This window comes from Anthonomus grandis, chromosome 3 (assembly GCF_022605725.1).
Source record: "Anthonomus grandis grandis chromosome 3, icAntGran1.3, whole genome shotgun sequence".
NCBI lineage: Eukaryota > Metazoa > Arthropoda > Insecta > Coleoptera > Curculionidae > Anthonomus > Anthonomus grandis.
The window spans coordinates 7,069,469-7,089,033 of record NC_065548.1 but is presented as its reverse complement, the minus strand read 5'-3'; the positions used below and the strand labels follow the sequence as shown (position 1 = coordinate 7,089,033).

Below are 19,565 nucleotides of genomic sequence, written 5' to 3'. Positions count from 1 at the left end.
AATCCTTTATTAGGAACGGAGGTTTTAATTCTGGACTCATTTGTTAGTTTTCTTTAAGAGACTTTAACGATTTGAGCATCTCTGCTTCTAGGTCATCATGGTCGGTCATAGCTGCTCAGTTTCATTTACGTAATTCTCATGTGCAGTAACATGTCACACTTAATTTTAATTCGTAGTGTGGAAAATTCTTGATATGTCACATTATCTTTTTTTTTTTTTTGTAATTCCTGTGGAGTTTATTTCCTTTACATTTGAACTGCATACTAAGGTAAATACATGGTCTTGCGTTTGGGAGCATGTTTTGGAACAAAGGTATTCAGAGTTGAGTAAAGAGACTTATCACAGGCACTATTTAAGTCTGATATTTCATAAAAAGGTGACCAGTCTTTGTGGAGAAGTTATACAAGAAAGGTTTTATGGCTTTGAGGTGTTTATTTGTATGAGAAATTGAATTGTTATGAGTTACGTTATTAACCAGAGGTGGGTGAGGCAGTAATTTAGCGGTAATAAGACCAATAGCTCTCTCAATGGTACAGTTGGGTTTGTTATACAAGACAAGTTCAAGCAAGATATTATTTTCATTCCTTATCCTGTTGTCAAGATATGTGTGCAAAAAAGGTCTGCTTATCCTGTAAAATTAAAATCTCCAGGAATCGAAATATCGTTATCATAATATTCCTATGATAAGAAAAAATCGTGCAAAGATTCCGATAGAAGTCTATAAGGGAAATTGGCGTAGGCCACAAATATCGTCGCCTTGCATACAAAGGGGCGTAACTCATAATTTGAATTTTTTTGGATTTCGCCCGGAGGTTGACAAATTTGGTGTTTTCTAGCTGCTCTCAAAAGGACGTAACTCAATATAATTTATTGCCTGGGTTATGCACGCAAACTGTTTAGGTGTATCTCATCAAGTCATTTTAAAACAGCAGACAAAAAGGCCTATCTTAGATACGCCTTTTTATTTGCTGTTTCCCGCCAAAGTTCATCTAGGGAATATCTTCACCCGAACCTAACAATCCCTCTCACACACAACATGCAACAAAGAAGAAGAAGGTAGTATTGACACATATCATCGTATATTTAAAGAGATGAATCTCTCAATCCATCGGTCAAAAAAAGACTTGTGTAGTCTATCTACTACATATCGTGAAGGAAATGCTTCTGAGAAAATGAAACTAGAAAAAAGATACCAATTACACATTAAGAACAAAGAAAAAATTAGAAAAATAAAACAAGAAAGTAAAGATAAATCTATTGATGATAATTCATTTTTAAGTGCAGTGTTTGATTTACAACAAGTCATTTATTTGCCAAAAACAAACGAAAGTGTCGTGTTTTATAAGAGACGTCTAGCAGCTTACAACTTTACATTATACAATTTCGCATCTAAGGAATGTTTTTGCTATACATGGAGTGAAATTGACAGCAAAAGAGGCTCATCGGAAATATCAACATGTATCTACAAATTTTTGATGCATTACGATGAAAAAGAGGTTAAATCTGCCGATTTATTTGCCGATGGCTGTAGCGGCCAAAATAAAAATTCCATAGTCGCTATAATGTTACTATATTTTGTAAGAAGCAGCAAGAACATTAGGCAAATTCGTCTTCGATTTTTTGAGCCCTTTCATGGTCAAAGTGAAGGGGACTCAGTCCATAGTGCCATAAGTACTGCCATTTCGCGTTCAGGAAACATATTTGTTCCATCTCAGTTGATTCCGATTTTTAGACTAGCTAGGGCTAAAAATCCCTATAATGTAATTCTAATGAATTATTCTGATTTCATAGATTTTAAAGGCTTGTCGAAAGATTTAAGAGTTTTAAGCATACGCCAAGATGATGGCAGAAACCAAATCAACTGGACAGAAATCTTTGAAATTAAAGTTGAAAAGGAAAGTCCAGATAATATTTTTTTTAAAGTGTCTCACTGTGATGAACATTATAGAAGCCTCACATTGAAGAGAACAAACATAGATCATTTTTCCCTCGGACAACTTAACAATGAAGGACCAAAGATAACATGTATAAAATATCAGGACCTAATTTCTTTGTGCAGTGGAGAAACTCCTGTAATTCAATCTCAGGAGCATGTATCATTTTACAGATCTCTTCCACATGAATAAGTCCCTATTTTTATCGTTTTATGTTATAAACAGTTTAGTTTTTTTCGTTAGAGTTTTTTACTTTTGGTTTATTATGATATATTTTTTAAATTAAAAAATTAACAAAAATGTTTACTTATTCTTATAAAGCTGATAGTGTTAAGGGCGTTAAGGAACCTACGTTTATTTTTTTACGATAAGAATTTTTTTTAAGGCCAGGCCAGGATTTCCACTTTTCATTTCTTTGAAGTACTAGGTTAATTTGAAACTTAATAAATGTTTAATTTTTCGAATAAAAGTTTGATTACCATGGGTTGTTGTTATTTTGCAAAGGGCGTAACTTTTTTAAAACAATTCGACACAGCACACAAAAAGGCGTATCTCAATCTTTTTTTTGATTTTTGGAAAAACTGGAAAACTTATCTAAAATTTCATAATAGCAAATTGTTCTAATCATAGATGCCCACAAGACCACAAAATTTAAGCCGCAAATTCCAAACCGTTTTCTCACAGCGAGAGTTTCTCTTGAGCCAACATCTTAAAATGCTTTTCCTGTAAAATACAAATATTTCAGATACGCCCCTATGTGTGCCAGGCGACGATATGTGAAGATTCTTATTTTGAATAAGAAGCTTGATGCCTATAATGTCCATTTTGTCTGGGACAGTGGGTCTTAGTAAATAGTTTTAATGCAAAGGATTTCAAGTTAGGATAACACCTCCTCCTTTTGAAAAAAACTCTGGCATTTTGAGCTCTATAATATCTATAAAAATCAAAAAGATAAATGTATTTGTGGAGACTGGTCGACTAAGTCGAGTTTACTTTTCCCATATGAAGAAACACTTATGAGAACTAATGATTTGGAACTAATGCTTGTCACTAATATTCTCGTCAATCGGTGTGACTAGTGCCATAATTTCCCAAGAGTGCCATTAGTAACTCCATGAAAATAATGTAAAATTCATATCTATTTTATTAACCAAAAGCATGTCGTATTATAAGCATTCGAAATTCGCGATTTAAAATCTTATATAAACGCAGCTTTTAGTTTCTCAATTTCTTGTTTAACTCACTTTATCTTAATCATATACAGTCATGAGTGCAAAAGCAAAACAACATATTTATCAGCGTTGCATACATTGACATAAGCTACTACTCAACCATATACAAGTGGCCGATGAAATTTAGATGCGCGGTGGCAAAATCCTTTGACAAAGACTGTAGAGACCTATTAGTTTACATCGGAGTCTTATAGCCGAGTGTTATAATCGAGATCAATTGAATGATAGTGACAGTAAAATAAAATGTAAATTATTAATCGATCAAAGTCGTAAAATAATTAGCAATTTATTAAGTTTTATGGAAACTGAAGGAGTGATCAGAGAAGTCAATATTCATCTCGACGCATATCTAAGTTGGAAATCGAATACGACAAGTGGCGACTATCAACATGACATGAACTACGAAAATTATAAAAAGTGAGTCACTGAGAATCTGATTTCAAATTTAAGACCAATAACTGTGGTTGTAATCGATAACGCCCCATACCACAATAAACCACTAGAAAAAGTACAATTTTGTCAAGGAATGGTCAAGGAAATACAAGAATAGAGGAATTGCATGTTATGATAAATACATGTTAAAAAACCAACAATATATTTTGGAATAAAGTTTACGTAAACATTACGAAATATAAAAACTCTTTAATGCAAAAGGTTAGGATGTGTATTGAGTTAACAAAAACGTTTTGAGTTAATCAATTGAGTTAGTTTGGGCTGAATTAAAAGGATATGTGACAAACAAAAACGTAAACATTAAGAATTTCAGTGAAAATAATGAAGAAGAAAAAAGAAAGGAATTACATGAGGAGGTCTATGGATTACTAAACTTAACCGTCCAAGAGGACAAAACCTATCTTAATTTGTAAATTTGACTATAAAATATTATCTGGATTTGTAACTATTATTTTATATCTCTATATATTATAGAGTAAACTGCAACAATATAAGGACTTATAATACATGTCTTGTATCTATTGCTTTATTATAACCGCTTTAATTGCTTTTTTTTTCAAATAAGAAAAAATAAATTTTTCCTGCCGCCTAGAAAAATCAAGGTTTTCAAAGAGCAATCTTTAATTTTAATTTACTATAATAGATACTATATTTATTTTAAAATATTCCTAAAAATTAGGCAAATTTGCAAATTTAATGGCTTAAATGTACCCAAAGTAAACTCAGTAAACTCAACAACTCAGTATCATGGGAATGTACAATTTTGTATTAACTTTATCGTTTTCTGTCTCTGTTGCATACTCTTTCGTCTACGCATCTCATCGGCCACTTCGATACGTTTAAGTTGTACTTGTGCCAGCATTATTATTTTGCAGTTTATTTATTGAGTACCAAATTAGTGAGCAATTATATACGAGTACCACTCCCAATGTGTGCTTGGCATATTTGTAATGCAAATGTGCAGAAAACTTGACATATCACGTAATTGAATAGACTCAATAGTACACCTAGCAGACCCAATAGTGCACGCCTTTATAGAGCACTTAATTCCAATTGTACAATGAACAGTTCACATTTAACAGATGATTATTGAACCACTACTGAGTGTCCGATAGTAATACTCTATCAGTATCTTTCATCAGTTTACATAAGTGATTTTCGTACGAGCTTATGTTGCTATAATATTAAAAGAAGGTCTGTTTTAAGTTTGGACGAATGTTGTTGGTGAGTGATTTACAGAGTTGGGAGGATTTTATAGTTCAGCTTGATTCTGAACATTCTTGAAGAAGTGGATCTTGGGTTGATGCTTTTATTTTCTGTAATTCTGCTACATAACACCCAGTGGGCCAAAAGTCCTTACTCATCTTTCAAAAATTCAGGAATATCCAATCTAAATGCAGCACTTCTTGGTCTCTGGAAATTTGATCTAAGTTTAGACATATGTGAAGGAATACCAGTGAAGGTGCCTGTGATTTTTATTGTTGTATCATCGGTTTTTCAGTAATTGATGGAAGGTTGCTGTTTTTTTATATGCGCATGCTTATTGTCGATCATAATAACAGAATGGTCATTATTGACGGATGATCGCATATTCTGTTCTTCCGGATTTCTAGGATCAATCTCTAAAGCTCAGAATTCACATGAGAACTTGGCTAAGAACTGTCAAGCCATTTCTAAATTGTGCTACAGATCTTTAAAGGGACTGCATTTCATTACATCTTAATCAGTTTTGTTGTTTACCTTAGAAACAATTAAATAACAACCAACAAGAATGTGGTAAAAGTTTTGACGATGTGGATAAAAACACTGTTTTTTTAACATACATTTATTAGTTTAAATTTTTTATTTGTTTAAATAAAAATGCAGGACTAAATCCGAGTGAAATAGTACTAATATATTTCTTAATATTTAATTAGTAAACGTATATAGAAAGTTCGCTTACGTGTCACCGTCCAATTCGCGCATCTCCCTCGGATACGAAACGAGATGAAAGAGGTTGGTCGACTGGATGGCGCCAGAACTATGGATATTTCAAATCTGTGCTGCCTGGAAATTCTATGAGATGCCTGCCAAATGGCGTTCGTATATATGGGCTTATATTAATAATGGCTTTGGGGCCTTTGAGTAGATATTGGGTTGACGTTCATAAAATTCATTGAAGAGTAATATTGAGTTCACTGTTTATTGTAAATTGAATTAATGGAATGCTGTATATTATCTTAAGAGTTTTATATTAAATATTTGAATTTATTCTAAAATTGAAATTGGGATGATTTCCCAGGAAAATAAATAATTACACTGGAAAAGCCGTATATTTTCAATAGATTTATAAACTGATAAATGATAATGCTTGGATTTTTCATCGTCTTGTAAAACCCTCTATCAACATAGAAAATATAAGGAAAAACATCTTAATTTTGCCTGAACAGCTTAAGTTGGAGTTGACGTAGTTGGTTTTTCCCACTCTCTCCCAACTATGTTGTGTTCCTAATTATTGCGAATATTTAGAATATTATTCTAGATTAAATCAATAACATTCATTCCTATTTTTCGTGTTCACGCAGCAAACACAAAAACAATTATCAAGTACCATACTTACAAAGTTTTTTTAACAGCTGATAAAAATATATTTAAAAAACATATTGAAGTACTGATACGTACATGAAGTACCTATATAAAAACCAGCGCTGATTACTCAATTGTCACAGTTATCCAAGATGGGTAAAGCTTCGATCCTATTATTGGCTCTGGCCACCTTATTGTTGAAAACTGACTCAGCAACATTACCTGCGGATGATTTACCCACCAATTACGAATATTACGCTGGCGACGGAGTATCCAGTGGTCTAAATGCGGATCAGAAATATTTTCTACTTAATGGCAAGAACATCACGATCTTCAGTGGGGCTTTCCATTACTTCAGAGTGCACCCGTCCCAATGGAGAGATAGGCTGAGGAAAATGAGAGCAGCCGGACTGAACACCGTTGAAACATACGTGTCTTGGAACCTCCATGAGTATCAGTCAGGTTTGTAAAGATTTTTTAGTGATTTTAATGATTCACCTGATTCACTTTTAGGGCAGTTTGATTTCGGTCATGGAGGTTCAGACTTTGAAGAATTCCTGGATATCGTCCAGTTTATTCAGATCGCTTATGAGGAGGATCTTTTCGTGTTGGTCAGGTCTGGACCGTATATTTGTTCAGAGTTCGAGTTTGGAGGTACCGTGTGAATAAATTTGTTGGAAATAAAATGATTAAAGTGCCATTTTAGGTCTTCCAAGTTGGCTGCTACGCAGTGAGGGCATCAAAATCCGCACCAACGATGAAGTGTTCGTCAATTTCGTTGCCAGGTTTTGGAAAGAGCTGTTTGGTTTATTAAGTCCTTTGCAGTTTACGAAAGGGGGTCCGATAATTGGTTTCCAAGTGGAAAACGAGTATGGAAATACTGGAAATTCTGATCCTGATTATTTAAGGGCACTTGTTAAGGTGTGTATCTGTTTGCATTACGTTGAGCCATTTTCTGAGTTTTCCCTTTTAGATCTACCGGGATAATGGCATCACTGAACTTTTATATACCTCAGATCCTCCAAGTGTGGGTACTAGAGGAGCCCTCCCGAATGAGCTGTTAATGACTGCCAACTTCAACAAAAATCCTTCAGGAAACCTCAATGCCCTTGACAAATTACAGGATAACAAACCTACTATGACTATGGAGTATTGGTCCGGTAAGTTTTGATTAGGCAAAATGGAGTTAATAGCTACATTGAGATTTCTTTCAGGTTGGTTCGATCATGTTACGGAAGATCACCATACAGTTTCCACGGAAACTTACAGTAAAATTTATGAACAAATCATCACTCATCCGGCTTCGGTTAACATTTACATGTTTGTCGGTAGTACCAATTTTGGGTTTACTAATGGGGCTAGTTCGTTACATGCCGGTTTGGATAACTCTGGATTGCAGCCAGATACTACCAGGTGAGCTTATGAGTTTTTATTGAAAGTTGCCTCATATGGGAATTTTCAGTTATGACTACGATGCTCCGATTTCTGAAGCTGGTGAAATAACTGAGAAATTTACTGCTACAGCTAAGTTGGTGGCCCAGTACAATCCTGTTAAGACCAAATTGCCCGATGTACCGTCAACGCCTGCAAGGGTGGTTTTTGATGATATCAAGGTGAGGTGTTTGATCGCAGTTTAAAGTGTTTTTTTTTTATAAGAATTTTGTAGATCAATGAGCAAATTTTGTTGAGTGAAATCATTGACTCATTTCCTGATAAAATTGCCAGTGAGAATGTTGTCTCTATGGAGCAGCTGCCTATTAATAATAATTCTGGTAAGTATTTTCTTTTTTTAATAATAGGCCTAAATTAATATTTATATTACGACAACTGGTGTTTTCACAGATATATATGTCCCTAAAAATTTAATTTTCTTTAAGAGAATTATTCCAATTTTTGTTTTTAAAATATCAATGAAACCTAAAATGGCGGGAAGATATTCACAACGCCTGGAACAAATTTTAAAAAATGACTACAAAAATCTGGAATATATAAGAAATTAGTTCCTGGAAAATATAACAACGTATATCCTCAAAATAAATAGAAAATTACTTCAAATGCCTGGAATAAAATTAAAAATCAGTCCAAGAACCTGGAATCTAGACCTTGAATACCTGCAACAATATTTCAAAATAGTCCAAATGATTGGCAGAAAATTTGAAAAATGTTTATTTAGCCTGGAACATATGAAATGATTTTTTTCAAAATCTGAAGGAAATAAATTAAAACATAACAAAACTAATTTGGAGATTCTCTTACGAATATCACAAATTACAGAAACCTAAAATATACAAAATATGACTTAATAAAATATACAAATTGTATTTGGCGGAAAATAAAATTAACAATTATTCCAAAAGCCTGGAATACATAAAAACTAAGACTACTATTAGTCAGAGAGTCAAGGAGTCAATAAATTAATCAAATACTTAGAATAAACAGCGGTCGTGGTATTAACAGTTAAAAATCCATTTTTTTTAAATAAAAATCGCTATTTTGAGCTACATGCTTTTATGCAATTCTCAAATTATATGATTCAATGAATTGATTTTCTTAGAATTTCACTAAGAACCTAAAAATGTCATAGTATACAGGGTATCCCATAGATCATAATCAATTCTGAGAAAGTTAATAAAGCTTGAAAATCAGTATGAAAATGATCGTCATAGCTTGGTATAGTTGAAATATGACTTCAGTTTCCTGGAAGAAATTTAAAATGGTTTCAAATGCCTGAAATTAATTGACAATCAATCCAAAACCCTGAAATACATGAAAACATAAAAAAATTCTCCAAAAAGAGAGCAGCAGACAAAACACAATTTTTTTTAAAATTCTTTTACGAATATGGCAAGTGATTTTGCTAATTTTGACCACCTTTATGAAGCAACCCATGACCCACCACTGTTATAACAATAAACAAACGATAAAAATTAATTAAATTCAATGTTTAGGGCAAAGCTTTGGGTATGTCGTATACAGGAAAACCAACCTGAACCTAAACGCTAACGACGTCTTAAAAATCACCGGATACGTAAGGGATCACGTTTTAGTACTTTTAAATGGCAAACTGCTGACTCCAGTGCTTTCCAGTAAAAGTGATTTAGACAAATTTGGGTAAATATTAGAAAAAATTCAAAATTTTCAGAACTATTTAAAATCATTTCTACTATAGTTACTGGAGAGTAAAAGACTCCACAATCACTTTGACCAGTGAGGCACTAACAGACGCCACTTTGGACTTAGTGGTCGAAAACAATGCCAGAAATAACTATGGAAGCCTGAATCAGTTTCAGCAGTTCAAAGGTAATCCACCTAATTAATTAATCATACCATAAATAATTTAATTAATCACAGGTTTAATCGATGACGTCCTAATTAACGATGAAGTTATCAACAATTGGCAAATTATACCTTTGGAGTTCAAGAGATCTTGGAATAAGCAACTTACTGGTTGGCATAGTATAGAGACCAGTGAGGGCACGCCCGCTCTGTATAGGGTAAAAAAAGGACTTTATAAGTGCTTTCAGTGATTTACTGTGGATATTTTTTAGGTGACTTTTAATGCCACATCACCCTTAAGTGACACTTATGTTAATGTGCAAGAATGGAGGAAAGGAATTGTGATAATAAACGGATTTGTTTTGGGGAGAATTTTCGCAGTGGGGCCTCAGCAAGCGCTTTATTTGCCTGCCGGACTGTTACAGGAAGGGGAGAACGAGATTATTGTTTTTGAGCATTTTAGTGCTCCTGAGTACGTAAAGTTTTCTGCTGACCCTATTTGGGGTGTAGGTACTCACATAAATTGATTTAATAATGCTTTTATAATAAATACGATAAACGTTTATATTTTTTGCGTAAATGTTTATTTCTTCCATCTTGCTTTAAATTCAAGTCCAGTCCAAAGCGTGCAGAAATGTAATGTAACAGTTGAAAAATACCGAAGGACGAAGGATTAAGGACTAAACTGCCTTATCACTGACATTGTTGTCTTTACAGAGATATGACTTCATTGTGGTATTTATGATGCAGAACTTTTTCGGTTTCTTAGAATACAATATTTATCGTAATGATCTAATGACTAGTTCATACCAGCATTTTTAAAAGATGAGAGGTAGGCAGTTTTGATATTCAGCTTCCTTATAACAGCTTTTGTTTCCTTTCGATCGAAGAACTTTATATTAGAAGCAGCTAGTGTTTATCCCTCCTGTAATTCCTTCAGTCTAATATATTAATTTTTACTCTGCTCTTCATATTGTTGAGTATTTTAACTTAGCTGCGCTAGTGTTCGGTACCTGGGCTTAATATGCTCTTCAGTATCAGCTGAACAATAGATGTAGCTTGTGCCTAAGTGATGTCCAACATATGAAATTTTCACAACTAATTTTGATTAAACGCTTGTGTGACATCACATGGCGGCCTTTTGAATATCGTCCTGACACAAGAGTTTTCTACTGAAGTTAAGCCAGCAGACCATTTTTTGGTGCCTCCAGTAGTCCATCCACCTGATACCAACAATGATCTCCCATATTATTTATTTTACGGGATTTCAGGTCAGAACTGTCGTCAAATTAATCAGTTTTTGGGTCTATTGATATGGGCAAATCATCGCCAATATGTTCATTGCATTGAAATAGCTATTCGGTCCAATATAAAAAGGTTTGTTCGGGTTCTATGCATTTAGTTCTTCGGGTTGTTATGCATTTAAATAAATACCACTGTTTCTTTATCAAGACTTATTTTATAAAACTACAAGAAGCCGCCAAATCACAAGATATAAGACGCGACACGAGATATTAAGGTACGTTTACGTTGCGTACGATGCTCGTTACGGTGTTAAGGTAAATTCACAACATTTCCCCCTATTTTAATTAAAGATCATCGGTTTTATAACCTCAACTTTAAGACCTTAGATTTAAACCTTCTAAGACCTTAGGTTTGAACCAACAACAGATGGCGAATATTTGCTAACATCGATGATGCAGAAGTAGAAGGTAAAGGCGCGTACAAACGTGGACCAAAACTTCGTTTCTTTTGAAATTTTTTTGTTACGCATCAACTTCGGTGTTCTGATAAATTATCGTGTAACAACTCATTGTCGTATAACCTATAGCAGAACATTCTGCCGTTCCATCTTTTTCCATTACCATTTCAATTTGTTCAAAGTAGTTGAGTAGTATCGAAGCAAACAATAACGAAAATTGCTGCAGCAGTATATATTTATATAAATAAAGTGACTTCTTGCGTCTGTAAGCTGGACTGAAAAAACTTGTACTAACTAGGTAATTGATGACTATATGGTTTGGTTGTTTTTCTTGAGAAAAACATGCCACTGTTTGTATAATACTAGTGACTGACTGTACACCGCACCCACCTAGATTCTTCACAACTCGTCGGCAGATTCTATTATGTATTTAAATAAATACGACTGCTTCTTTGTCAAGACTTTTATCTTATAAAACTACAAGAAGCCGCCAAAGCACAATATATAAGATAGGAGCGAAACAACCTAATTGTTGATTTAATCTTAAGGTAGATTTGTATTTCATATGAAATGCTCGATGGTGTTATGGTGTTATTCACAAGACGGGTGAGGAAATCGCTAATACAACCAACAACAAATTTAAGGCCTTTCAAGTTGTTGTTGGTTGTAATGTGATCTGTGTAGGTGTATATATAGGCCTGATGATGCTCCGATAGAAGTGAAACACGTGTAGCTTTTTAAGGATTTTAAAAATTATATATATGTATGATGAGACCCCGACTTGGAGTTTTTACTTCTGTTTTACTTGTTGGATGTTCTCTTAGAGAAAGAATGGATGATATGTTTGTATTACTATTTTCTCTTGAAACCAACAAAGGACCATCTTTAATCTCTCTTTTAAAACAGGAGTGTTTTCGGACTTTTGAGCTTTATAAAATTTATATTTAAATATTGGATTAGAATGACAGAGCCTCTAGTAAAAATTATCGTCCCATTTACATACTCAGTATAATTTCTACGATTTTTCAAAATTTTAGTCTGCGACTTTCTGTTCCCACTATTGAATACATTATTATTGCGAAAACAATTTGGACTTAGAGCTTTCCCGTTGGATGTCCCATTGGAGGGTTTGAATTGAAGCTGGATCAATATACACCAACTTCCCCAAGGCATTTGATTGAGTCCCACACAACATGCTGCTTCATAAGTCTTAGCTGCGGTTGTCTTGGTTCGGGTGCTACTTATCTAGTATAAGGCTTATTGCTCCAATTGGGGGTTTTCCGTCTAGGATAATTTGGGTCCCATCTGGTACTCTACAGGGCTTATACCCTGGATCACTCCTTTTCAATGAATCACTCCAATTCCAAGACTGTGAAAAATTACAAACTAATCTGGATAACTTATTTGACTGGAGTTGGTACGTTACTAAATTCCTCTAAATGTAAAACTATGATTTATTATTCAATTACAAGATTAATCAATACAGTCTCGAAAGAGGCTCTGTTACCAGAAGCCTTAGTGTTTCACTAAACGAGAACCTCCAGTTATAGCTGCTAGGAAGAAGAAGTACTCGAAAATATATAAAAATCCTCTACTGTCTTCTTGTGCATTCTCACCTCGAGTACGGGATCTTCTATGTGGTCCCCCTAGTATGGAATTTTGTATTAACAGCCTCAAATTGGTTGGGCGCGAGTTCTTAAATAACTCGTAACATAGAAGCTGAATCATTATGAAGATTGTCAAATACTGGAATTGCTAAATATAGCTCCCATTACGTCATCAAAGAGACCTCTTACGTCTTTATAAAATTGTTTATAGTAGGTGTCAGCTACTGCATATAATATTATGTATTTTGTAATTAGCGTTGTCCGTTAAAAAAGGAATCAAATGATAAACAAAAACCTCATTCAAAAACCGCTTTTTATTTCCTTAAGCCTGAATGTTACTTCCGTATCCCCAAATGTGTTCCTTAGAAAACTTCAGGTACTCCGGTGCCATAAAATGCTCAAAAATAATAATCTCATTGACTCCTTCCTCTAAGAGACCTGCAGGTAAATAAAGAGCTTGCTGGGGCCCAACTGAGAAAATCCTCCCCAAAACAAACCCATTTATTATGGCAATACCCATGTTCCAATCTTGGACGTTAATGTAGGTATCTCTTAAGGGACTTGATGCATTAAAACTCACCTAAAACAAACAACAACAAAAAATATGAGACTCTTAAAATGCTTATTTAAAGTTTACTCGATATAATGCTGGTCCAAAAGAGGAATCTTTAACATTATGCCAGCCGGTAAGGTTTTTATTCCAGGATTTTTTGAATTCCAACGGTATGATTTCCCAGTTGTATACGGTATTGTTGTCAATGTAGACATCATCTATAAGGCCTAAAAATTATAAAGTTTTCGGTGGATTTATTTATTGTGAAAATCCACGAAACCCACCCTTAAACTGTTGGAATTGATTGATCAGTCCGAAGTTGTTGCGAGACATATTTTCCACTATAAGGTCCAAAGTTGCATTGATCAAGGGTTCTTTGGTAAGAGTTATCGTCGAGTCCAATAATCTCCAGTAGCTAAAAATCAAGTTTTGCAATTTGTTTCACAATTAAATGAACTATTACCCGAATCCATCTAGATCATTTAGTTTGGTCAGCATGGAGTTTACGAGTTTTCCATTAAGCAGCACCAACACGTGATCCCTAACATAACCGTTTATTTTCAATAAGGCATTCGGAAGCAAATTCAAGTGGGTTTTTCTGTAAACAATATAACCGAAATTCTGACCTAAAAATACTAATTAATTGATTTTTTAGTAAAAGAGGTTTTCAGTAAGCTTACCGGAATTGTTGGGGTTGATGCTTAACTGCTCCATTGGCATCACACTGGGGCTTTTTATTTTATTTGGGAAAGAATCGATTATTTCGGATAGAAGTATTTGTTCCTGGATCTGAAAAAATCGGTATTCTATATCAAATATCCAGTCGGGAAGTTATGACTGACTGAACTTTTTTTTTGAATATTCAAGAAGTACTGGAAATGTGATATGTAGAAGAATGTCTTTTTGTTTTTGTAATTGTAATTATTAGAACAATAAACATTGGGCTGGATTTTTTTTAATTAGTCGGTACATTAGGCATGAATAAATAATGAAAAAATATCAAATGTTTCTATTTTCCATAGTGAAGCAAAAAAATTAAAGGAGTATAAATGTTGTTGTGATTTATTAAATAAGAAGAGAAAAAAATAAACAACTTTTTTCTGTCGGGAAAATATGAAGATTTTCAAAGTTTTCTTTAGGAATCATTTATAAAAAATGGCCTAAAAAATAGGAAAATAAAAAAAAATCAGAAAATCGTAGAATTTTTTTGAAAATCACGTTTTTTATATACCTAGGAAAGGTAGAATGGAAAAAATTGGTATTTTTGTTTAATATATTCCGGGAATTGCCTACCTACATACAATAGTAGAAAAAAATTGGAAACTTTTAATAATTTCATATTAATAAACGACAAAATTGTAGGAATGCCACTTTAATATTTGTAACGATATTACAAACTCCAAGAAACCAGCACATTCGCCATTATTCCGGAATGACACAAGTGCTACCCCCTCACGACATCTCGAAGGTTAAGCAGTAATCTTCCGGAACAGCGTTCTATCGAGTATATAATGAGCCACATGGCCGATAGTTGTCAATTGTCAATTCAGTGCAGTAAAGTTCGGAATATTGGCGCGAGATTTAAATAGTTATACAGTAAAAACAAATATCTCTAGTGGTCGTAGAGATTTTTCATTTTTCTGACTTTCCTCTGGATGATGGGGTTTTTTGACAATTTATCTCAAATTTTCAAAAAATCGACTTTAATTTGAATTTTTCATCAGGTTTTCGCAAAACATAAAACATTTCTAACTTTTATTCTAAGCATTTTAAAAACTCACTTTTACGTCATCATAAACTACAGCCTCAGGAGTCTCGGGTACCTCTGGCAATCTCGTTTTCACAGTCACATATTTACTTATCAGCTCCACAGTTGCATTATATTTAGCTGTCAGTTGTCCTTGTTCAGTGACAGGACCATCATAGTCATAACTAATTAAAAAAAAACCATTACTAATAAGCTTTTTATGAATAACAGTTTAACCTGGTGACACTTGGAGATAACCCCGAATTATTTAGTCCGTAAGTGCCATCTCCAGCGCCATTAGTAAAGCCCCAGTTGGTACTGCCTATGAACATATAAATGTTAACAGAGGCAGGATATTTCAGGATATCTTCAAGTACTGACTTGTATCTTTCCACTGGCACCAAATTGTCGGTATGGTTTTCGGTTATGTGGTCAAACCAACCTAAAAAAGAAAACATTTATCTATGTAGTTTAAATAATTTCCTCACTTTTACCTGACCAATACTCCATAGCCATTGAAGATTTATTGCTCTGCAGCTCGTTCAGCTTATTCAAGTTGCCACTAGCGTTCTTATTAAAATTCGCGGTAATCAAGAGTTCTCCTGGCAAGGCTCCCTGATCACCCACATCCAGTAAAGGATCAGACGTATAAAGCAGCTCGTTAATGTCATTATTTCTAAAAATCTACAAAACAACAACCATTAAGTCCCATGCTTTTTCAAATCAGATCTTATTTGATCTTCATCTTACTTGCACCAAAGACCTCAAATAATCCGGGTCGTGATTCCACGTGTTGCCATACTCGTTTTCTACTTGAAACGCGATAATCGGTCCGCCATTTGTAAATTGCAACGGAGCAATTATAGTAAATAGAGCATGGAAGTACTGGGCAACGTGTTTAAGGTAGACGACATCATTGGTGCGAAGCTTCAAATTGGGAATACCCAGAAGCCAGGATGGTAAGCCTAAAAAAGGAATTACAGTTTTATGTGTCAATTAAAACACTTCGAATAAGTGAGCCACTGGCAGCCAGATCGCACCAATCATAAAAGGAATCAAATCCAACGTTGCCAAGTAGCAAATCTTACTGACGTAAAAATCTGGTGTATACATCAATAACGCAGCTACAGATGCCTAATGTTAAACTTAATTTTCCCTAATTATATGAATATTCTGTTATATGAATAAATACACGATCATAAGATCGTCCTAAAATTAGGTAAATGTTGAGAGAATATTATGACGATAATGTAAACAAAAAAAAAAGTGACGATAAGCTTCTCCGTCATCCCGGAATGACACAAGCGGCACAAAGCACGACATCTCGAAGATCAGCGAGAATCTTCCGGACCAGCGTTCTGTCGAGTTCGAAATATTGCGATGAGACTTAAATAGTTGTAAATAAATACAGTAAAAATTAATATTTCGTGTAAGTGATCGTGTTTTCATAGTGAAGTGTGTAAATAAATAAGATGACAACGATGATAACGAACAGGAAAAACGCTACAATATATATTACTCCTGGGTTTAAAGCCTGAACTAAATAATTTCTTTTTCAGTTCCAGGCAGTTGAAGTAAAAAATAATTTTTTAAGTTCTCTCTAACTTCTCCTCTTAAATGCCTTTAATAAATAAGACAAATTGTCTTAGAATTTCCATGCAAGCATTTGAAGTACCAATTCCCATAAGGTCTCTCTTAATTTTATTTTCAACTGCCTGGACTAAGCATTTTTTTAATTCCAGGCAATTAAAGCGGAAATTAATTTTAAAGTCCTCTCTTACTTCTCTCTTCAATAAATAAAACATTATCTGAGAACTTTCAGGCAAGCAATTAAGAGGGCAATTGCCCTAAAGTCAGTCATTTGTAAATTGCAACGGAGCAATGGTGACAAACAGATGCTCGAAGTATTTGGAACGTGTTTAAGGTATGGTAATATCGTTGGTGTAGAGTTTTGAATGGGAAATATCCTGAAGTCAAGATTGTAAACTTCAGAAATGCATATTAACGCCACCTTGTTTGGCTAAAGCATTAAGTCAGTGAATAATTGAAAATATTCCAATATTCCACCAATAGGAATAGTTACACGGTCATAAGCTGTTTATAAAATCAGCCAAATGTTTGACTATTAGTATTTCACTTCAAAATATATATGATTCCTAAGAACTGCAAAAGACCACTTTTCCAAGCAGGTGAAGGATATCAAAATATAAGTACTCCAAAATCTTAATTAAAAAAATATTTTTAATTCCAGGCAGTTGAAGTAGAAATTCATATTATAATCATTTCTAGCTTTTCTCTTTAACTATATCTAATAAATAAAACATTATCTTAGGATTGCCATACAAGCAGTTAAAGCAGCAATTCCCTTAAGGTGTATTTAATATATTATTTTCATATTTAACGTATTTTCTAGTTAACCCAGTATAAGAGGCCGAAAATTTTCACCTGCAGAAGAAGAGAAGATGGAACCGCCAGCATCATAACCTCACTTCAGAGTCGGTGAATCACAAAGTCAAACAGGAAAACGAAAATGTGCGAAAAAGAATTGATTTTCTGAAAAGAAAAAGGGAAAAAGGAAGATTGAGACCAATGAGGAGTATGGGCGTTTTGAGACTTCCTAACAAGATTAAAAATATATAGCTATTTATGCCAAAGCTAAAAAGTACTGTAAACGAAGATGTTGTCATCAACTACAAAGCTAAATAAAACAATTCAAACCCAGACGATATAGAGATAAAACAGTGTAAGTCGAAAATCGATTACGCCAGATTAAACTGTTTCACAGTTGGAGTCAATCATTATCTGAAGGATATGGTTTATGATTATATGAGTCATTCTGGTGAGCAGGAGTGGATTTTCAGCGTTTCGATTTTTTGAACTCAAATTAGAACCTTAAGTGTAATATCTCCACTATTTCTGCCACAGATCCTCAATCTACAGTTGCAGTAACAGTAGCTAATAAAGTATTAAAAGTGGAAAACACATCTAAATAATCAATTAATCAAAATATATATACACAATAAGATAATGAGCATTCATGTAGTGTGTTTCAAAAATTGACTACATTTTAAAATCATAAAAAACAAGAAATTGATTGCAAACACCTCTCTAACTTCTTTCTTCAAAAAAATAAAGTATTACCTTACATGAAAGAAAACTATAAAGTAATTCGATTGCTATGCAATATTATGATATTCTAATTACTACATTATATCAAAATTTTATATACTAAATTTGATATTTTATATAAATTATTATATATGCTAAAGAACTGAAGGGTGACTTGAAAAACAAGAATGTTGGAAGAAGTTTCAAAAATATACAAGAAACAAAGAATAGGACTATTGAATGTTTTGATAAGACACAACAAGATCACCTAAAAACTATTTTACAAGAAAATCAGGTAAAAAATAAACGCAATGTTCATATTAACTGGAATAAACAAGAGTTTTCTGAAGGAAGAGTTCTGTGAAAAATTGCTAAATACAAACAGCGATATATCTGAAGAACTAGGTTATGACAGATCATACATTTCACGACAGAAACATGCACCCTAAATGAAGCTATCTTATGCTAAAACTTTAAGTTTATCTACTGTTTTCCAATGTTCCGTTATGCACAACGCTAGAATTTAGCTGATCGTTTAGCACATTTCCGAACTGTTGGACATTTTGGTGTATTACACTCATATATCATTTTATAAATATTATCTTGACATGACAGACAAGAAGTTCCCTTAAGGTTCCAATTTTTTTGTTCAATGTTCAGGTTGCACTTAAGCCTTTAATTCAAAGTCTCATCAATTTCAAGTCAAGTATCCTATAGAATATTCTTTGAACATAGTTCTTAAAAAAATTCCACCTTCAAATTTAAGTACTTACCGCCAAACTCCCACTCCGAACATATATACGGGCCAGGCCTTAAAAGCACAAATAAATCCTCCTCTTGGGCCATTTTGACGAACTTGGCCACGTCCAAGAATTCCTCAAAATCCGACCCTCCGCTACCAAAGTCGTACACCCCTAAAAATAATCACATGAATTGAACTCTTCTTCCTTATAACTTCTTGTTACCATAATATGGTTCGTGCAGATTCCACGGTACGTAAGTTTCGACGGTGTTCAACCCGGCTGCCCTAATTTTCCTCAAACGATCCCTCCAGTACATCGGATGCACCCGAAAATAGTGAAAAGCCCCACTAATAATGGTGATATTTTTTCCATTGAGTTGGAAATATGGTTGGTCAGCGCTTAACCCTGTTAATATACCACCTGACGTGTAATACTCGTAGTTGGTTGGTAAGTCGTCTGCAAAAACCACCACCAAGCAGGTAACAAAAATTAAGAGTTTTGACATTTTTTCAGTCCTTAACGTGTTATTCAAATGTTTTTATAGATACTGATGTAAAAAAAGAATAATAAGTAATTGAGTATCTGACCCTCTTGAGAAAAACCTATCAAGTGGTTACATCATTCAACGAATTTAGTATCCAAGGC

The 19,565-nt window shown here is 33.9% G+C and overlaps 2 protein-coding genes across 2 annotated transcripts; one reads left to right on the top strand and one right to left on the bottom strand.

Moving 5' to 3' along the window:
- The first annotated feature begins 6,317 nt into the window (after positions 1-6,317).
- Positions 6,318-10,025, top strand: LOC126734213 (beta-galactosidase-1-like protein 2). The gene is made up of 11 exons (XM_050437748.1): positions 6,318-6,646; positions 6,698-6,838; positions 6,891-7,105; positions 7,158-7,344; positions 7,399-7,597; positions 7,647-7,797; positions 7,851-7,956; positions 9,133-9,295; positions 9,354-9,484; positions 9,536-9,678; positions 9,733-10,025. The coding sequence occupies exons 1-11, from the start codon at positions 6,337-6,339 to the stop codon at positions 9,985-9,987; spliced, it is 2,001 nt and encodes a 666-aa protein (XP_050293705.1). The 5' UTR covers positions 6,318-6,336; the 3' UTR covers positions 9,988-10,025.
- A 3,039-nt stretch (positions 10,026-13,064) lies between these two features.
- Positions 13,065-19,521, bottom strand: LOC126734077 (beta-galactosidase-1-like protein 2). The gene is made up of 11 exons (XM_050437586.1): positions 19,143-19,521; positions 18,951-19,091; positions 15,820-16,034; positions 15,564-15,753; positions 15,307-15,511; positions 15,104-15,254; positions 14,003-14,111; positions 13,786-13,948; positions 13,607-13,737; positions 13,407-13,549; positions 13,065-13,349 (listed from the first exon to the last, which is right to left on the bottom strand). Exons 1-11 carry the CDS (start codon positions 19,423-19,425, stop codon positions 13,092-13,094), a joined length of 1,989 nt encoding a protein of 662 aa, XP_050293543.1. The 5' UTR covers positions 19,426-19,521; the 3' UTR covers positions 13,065-13,091.
- Between the last annotated feature and the right edge of the window lie 44 nt (positions 19,522-19,565).

Excerpts from the sequence above, each read along its gene's own strand:
- LOC126734213 (XM_050437748.1), top strand. The coding sequence starts at position 6,337 with ATGGGTAAAGCTTCGATCCTATTATTGGCTCTGGCCACCTTATTGTTG. Across the intron at positions 6,647-6,697 it reads CCTCCATGAGTATCAGTCAG|GGCAGTTTGATTTCGGTCAT; the intron begins GTTTGTAAAGAT and ends ATTCACTTTTAG. Across the intron at positions 7,957-9,132 it reads GCCTATTAATAATAATTCTG|GGCAAAGCTTTGGGTATGTC; the intron begins GTAAGTATTTTC and ends TTCAATGTTTAG.
- LOC126734077 (XM_050437586.1), bottom strand. The coding sequence starts at position 19,425 with ATGTCAAAACTCTTAATTTTTGTTACCTGCTTGGTGGTGGTTTTTGCA. Across the intron at positions 14,112-15,103 it reads TAGTTTATGATGACGTAAAA|ATCCAGGAACAAATACTTCT; the intron begins GTGAGTTTTTAA and ends CGATTTTTTCAG. Across the intron at positions 13,738-13,785 it reads AATGATCTAGATGGATTCGG|CTACTGGAGATTATTGGACT; the intron begins GTAATAGTTCAT and ends CTTGATTTTTAG.